The 5,423-nt window shown below is 58.0% G+C and overlaps 1 protein-coding gene across 1 annotated transcript; it reads right to left on the bottom strand.

The window, feature by feature from the left end:
• Positions 1-1,596: 1,596 nt before the first annotated feature.
• TAS2R60 (taste 2 receptor member 60) lies at positions 1,597-2,511 on the bottom strand. Its single transcript, XM_004713991.1, has one exon. The coding sequence runs from the start codon at positions 2,509-2,511 to the stop codon at positions 1,597-1,599; it is 915 nt and encodes a 304-aa protein (XP_004714048.1).
• Between the last annotated feature and the right edge of the window lie 2,912 nt (positions 2,512-5,423).

The following is a 5,423-nucleotide window of genomic DNA, read 5'->3' on the forward strand; positions in this document are numbered from 1 at the left end:
CCGCGGGGAAGGGGTGCTTAGCGAGCCCATTACAGAGCAGCGGAGAGAGAGCCCCAGGGCTGTCCAGAAACAAAGGACCACCCAAATTAGCTGTAGAGACGGGTTCTGCTGAAACAGAAGCACTGAGTCCCGATACAGGGGTGTCCTTAGGTGCCAAAGGAGCCCAGGTGGCGTTGTGGTTGCGCATTGGACTGCTAACTGCAAGTTCAGCAGTTTGAATCCTCCAGCCACTCTGAGAGAGAAAGAGGAGGCGTTTGACCCCCGTAAAGAGTGACAGTCTCGGAAACCCACGGGGGCATTCTACCCTGTCCTCGAGTCTGCATCGACCTGGTGGCAAGGAGTTTGAGTTTGGGGGTGCCAAGGGGAGGGGGCTTGTTCCAGGTGATGGGCACAGAGCCGGTGTTGGGGTGTGGGGGGCGTGATCTGAGTCAGTCCTGCTGGAGATTTGTCTGGTCCTGGTAGTGTGGGTGGGGAGGCGGGGGAGCAGATGGTGCCGAGGACTTAAGCAGTCCAGGTGAGAGGCCCGTGTGCTTCCTGATCTTCCCTCATGAGGGTCCCTGGGCATGGGATGGGCCCACAAAACAGCAACTGGAGTGGCGTGCTGAGGTGCAGGACAACCCCGGTGGCGCACGGGGTTACGGGCAGTTACACACAGCTGGGCTCACTGCAAGGTCAGCAGTTCAAGACTGCCAACTCCTCCTCGGGAGAAAGGCGAGGGTGTCTGCTCCCACCAAGAGTGACACTCTGGGAAACCCACGGGGGTCTGGGGGGCGGCTCTATTCGGTCCTGTAGGGTGGCTGCACGTCAGAGTCCCCTCGCCAGCATGAGGCTGGTTGGGTTTTCGAGATGTGGCCGGGAAGTTCTAAAGTGACTTGGGGACAGCGTGAGCCTTCGCCTGGGGGAGAAAGTGAAGCTCTGCGGAAAGTCAAAAAGCAGCCCAAACAAGGCCAGCAAACCAGACCCAGCAGTAGGTCTCAATGTCCCCATGAAGGGACAAGGCACTAGTGACCCTTTGCCCGGGACAGACAAAAGGGCACAGCACTGGTACAAGCAGCATGTAAACCGCCAAACCCAGTACTCCGAGGCCCAGAGCATTCAAACAGCCCGCCCTGCTGGTGCCTGCCTTGCTGGTACCCACCCTACTGGTGCCCGCCCTGCTGGTGCCCGCCCTGCTGGTGCCCACCCTGCAGCTCAGGCAACACCCCACCAGGGACTCTCATGGAGAGGCTGAGCCCAGCTAAGGGACAACAAGGGAAGGTGGTGACAACATGAAGCCCTAGGGGACATGGAGGTGCCAGAGACCTTCCCAGCTGGTGATGGGCCGGGCTCCTTGTGGCCCAGTTCCTAGGAGGGTCATTTAAGTACCCACAGGACCCTGGCTTCACCAGGGTCACAGGAGTGACATCATCTCCATCCTGGGCATCTCCCGGGTACACGAGCCCACATTGCAGACCTTGGCTCTCACCTCGCAGCCCCGGCAGCTCTTCCTTCTAATCAGAGCCTGGGCACACAGAGGACCCCCAGAGAGGGGCAAGCAAGGTCTCCTTGTGCTACACCTCTGTCTCGGCGTCCCTCTGAAGCTCACGATGCCATCCCTCATGATGCCGCCACCCCTGGTAGGCAGCACCTGCCTGGCAGCCCGGCTCGGAGCCTGGGGTTACTCCAGAGCAGAATGACGGGGTACAGGACGGTGCACACGTAGAGCACCACCTGCCACACCCCGTACCGCAGGTCCTGAAAGGAGAAGACAACTGCGGAGCTCAGCACCAGCGACAGGAAGTGGGTGGTAAAGAGGATGGTGAAAGAGATGAGGGTCAGCAGAGCCCTGAAGTGAGCCTGGACACGGGTGTCCTGGCTCCCCGAGATGATCAGGAGGACCTGCCGAGCATGTCTGCCGAGAGACGTGATGAGCAGAGCCATGCCCAGGAGGAACGTGGCCGTGGGCACGGTCCAAATAGCCAGCTTCAGCGGGAAGAAGTAGAAGTTCTCGTAGAACCTCCTCAGCTCACTGTAGGTATCATTCCACCGGGGCCGGTCCCTCTGTAGGTAGTTCTGATACAGTCGCCGGTTGCCGATGAAGAAGAGGATGCTGCTGAAACAGGAGAGGCCCAGGGAGCTGAGCAGCATCCACGGCACGCACCTGGACACTTTCCCCTTGAGCCACAGGAAGGCTGGGTGTGCAAAGGTGGTGATTTTCACGCAGTAGAAGATGCTGAGCCAGGTGGAGAGCCACAGGGTGACGGAGTTCAGGAAGTCCCACAGGAAGGAGAATACCTGCATTGCAGGGTTGTAGGGGAAAGCCTGGGGGCAGAGGAAGAGATAAACGCACTTCCCGATGACCACCCACTGCAGGCAGAAGCGTGATGCCCCAAGGCTGGCCAGCAACGTGTCACAGGGGGACAGCTTCCTCCGCAGCAGCCACTCAGTGGCCAGAGAGACGATGATGAAGCCGTTGCCGACCACGGACCCCAGGCACAAGAGCAGCAGGACGCCGGCCAGCGCGGAGGCCATCCTCTCCATGCTACTGGCCTCCGTCTCTCTGGGTGGTCCCAGGACTGCCAGGAGGTGCCTACAGAGCTGCTTCTGCAAGATGCTAGCCTTCTCCAGAAAACTGCCTCCACGGAGTGTGTGCTTAGCCTTCCTGCTGCCCACGTGCAGACTTGGGGACCCAGGCCCTCAGAACTGGGGGAGCTTCTTTTCTCAAGGTAGATGCAAATGCTTTCCAGGCTTGGCTGGCAGCGGTGGCCCAGCTGCTGCGAATTTGCCTGCACGTCCTCTGCCTTCCTTTGCCAGTGTCAACAGAGCGGCGGGTGCCATATCCGGAGGCGTGCTGCCCGCAGCTGACACCTAAGACGTACACCTGTGGGTGCTCGGGGGTGAGGTTCATAGGCAGGCCCTGTCGGTGCAGGACTCCCCCCACGGGGGAGAGGGAACTGTCACACCCCAAGCATTGTTCTAGTCCTCCCCGTTGGGCTCGGTTCTCCCTGCACCCCAGGGCAAAGGTGCTGGGAGGGTGTGCGTGGACAGATGAGAAAACGGACGTCCTTAGGTGAGCTCTGGTCTGATGTCCTGTGCTGCCCATCAGCACCCCGGACCACATGGTGTGGTCATTGTTGGCTGCCGTCCTGGTGGGCCCTGTGAGGGACAGGCGAGTGCTACTCCCCGGGGTTTTCTCTTGTGAGCATTCTGTTGTGTTTTGCATAAAAGGTTACACCAGAAACCATCTCTCCCATCCAGCAGAGAAGACACGGATGGTTCAGGGACATTGACTGCTGACCAGTCCCTGTAATGCGTCCTCTCTCCCCATAGCCACCCTACCTCATGTCCATCCCGTGTCCATATCCCAGCCCCTCATTGCCCCCTGAACTGTGTGTTTCAGCAACACTGCCCACTTGGTCTGGGATGGTGCTTTTCTAAGGTGCCATCCAGTCAGCTCCGACCCATAGCGACCCCGTGCTCAACAGAACAAGACACCACCGGTCCTGCAGCGTCCTCACAAGCATGCTTGGGTTTGAGCCCATCGTTGCAGCCACAGTGTCCATCCACCTCGTTGAGGATCTTCCTCTTTCTCACCGTCCTTCTACTTGACCAAGTAGGAGGTCTTTCATTCTCCAGGGACTGGTCTCTCCTGACCACATGTCCAAAGGCCATGTGACAAAGTCTCACCACCTTTGCCTCTAAGGAGCCTTTGGACACTGAACAAGGAAGACCGGAGAAGAAGCGATGCGCTTGAAGGACGGTGCAGGTGAAGACTACCGGAAGCTCCCTTGGAAGATGTTCGGCCCCAGTGCCCCCTGTGATTAGCCACCAGGCTCTTCTTCCTTCTGACCCTCTGCTGATCATCCCATGATTGTTGTTATTGGTCGTCGAGTCCTCCCACTCACGGAGACCCGGGCCAAATGGAAGGACATGCCGCTGGACCCTGCCCCATCCACACGATCCCTTGAGGACCAGAGCACTGTGGCCCACCCGGGTTCTCACAGGCTAATTTTCAGAAGTAGAGTCGATCAGCTTTCCTTGCTGGTCCAGCTGAGTCCGGAAGCTCTGCCGAAACTGTCCAGCACCAGACCCACATGAAGGCTGGGAGGGCAGACGGTGATGTGGCCGGGAATCAAACCTGGGCTTCCCACCCGCAAGGAGAGAATTCTAGTGCTAACCCATCACTACACCACCCTCTTAGCCCCGTGTAGCTCCAGTTGAGCTCCCGGCCCGTCCACGAGATCCTGGATCGATGACCTGGTGAGCTAAAGGACACGTGGGGTTGCTGTGAATATACTTTTCAGCTCTGGCCAGCAGAAAACCGAGAAGGAAACCAAACGGAATCCTGTGCCCTTTCCAGCTGTATCTGCCCTGCTCGCCATGTGTCCACCTAAAGGACCCTGGAGGCCACGGTCCAGGTAGCAGCTCCCTGCCCAGGGTGTTCACATCCAGGGAGTATGTGGAAGACAGGACTGAAAACTCCACCTGTTTCTCTCTTGCTTCCTCTATGATGTGTGCTTGACCAGGTAGGTGACATATTCATACCTGCATGCCATTCAAAATCAAGGTCTACGTGGTGGGGGGGGGGGGCATGTGATCATTCTGGGGTGGGTGGAATCCACTCTAGCTAACTGTGAAGACCAGTAGCCCAAAAGGGGTTGGGAAAACACTGCTCAGGGTTCAGAGGGCTTCAAATGTTGGAAATAGTCAAAAGAGAGCCCCAGCAGTGGGTTCGGTTGTGGGAGGTGCTGCCAAGCAGATCGCCATTGTTCTGGGAAATAGTGCAACAACCTGGGCTACTGAGGCCTCAGGAAAGCAATGTCAGGGGAGGAGAAAGACAAGGAGCCTCCCCCCAGAAGAGCAGCAACAAGACCCGGAAAGAGGAGCTTCTCCCAGTGCTGGTGAGGAGCCCCGGCCAAGAACCAGGACTTCCTAGGGAAACAAGGGGCTTAGGGAAGACGCGACCACGGCCAGAGACTTTGGGGCCCAGGTGGAGTGTCCCACCTGGAGCACACACAGCATCCTCTCCGTTAATGTAACTTGGTTTTCCTTTCCCTTGTTGCAGCCAGACCAGGGGATTCTTTCAGGGAGTGAGCGTCTCGTGGGGACTGTGTGTGGATGTCCGGCCACAGAGGGCTGGGTGGAGGCAGTGACAGCCAGCCCACCGGATAACCATCTCCTCTCTCCAGTCTGCTCAAATTTGGGCATCAGAGAGCTAGCTCAATGTCTTAGGACAAGGACAAGCTGGAGCCCAGACTCCTATGTTCCCAAATATCCTCAGAGCATTCTGAATTGTGGCAGGCCCCCTGGGCTTTTCTCACAAGTTCTCAATCGCTTGATGGTCTTGGCCTCCTTAACCTCCCAGGCCTTGGCTCCTGAGAGCCCCCCAAACTCTGGTGATTCCATCTTGAGTAGAGAGACAACCCAATGTCTTGCCTGCCTTT

This window comes from Echinops telfairi, unplaced genomic scaffold (genome assembly GCF_000313985.2).
Source record: "Echinops telfairi isolate 266 unplaced genomic scaffold, ASM31398v2 ScPeMD7_23;HRSCAF=83, whole genome shotgun sequence".
NCBI classification, from domain to species: Eukaryota; Metazoa; Chordata; class Mammalia; order Afrosoricida; family Tenrecidae; genus Echinops; species Echinops telfairi.

Bases quoted from the DNA above. Each gene is read 5' to 3' on its own strand.
- TAS2R60 (XM_004713991.1), bottom strand. From the start codon at position 2,511: ATGGCCTCCGCGCTGGCCGGCGTCCTGCTGCTCTTGTGCCTGGGGTCC.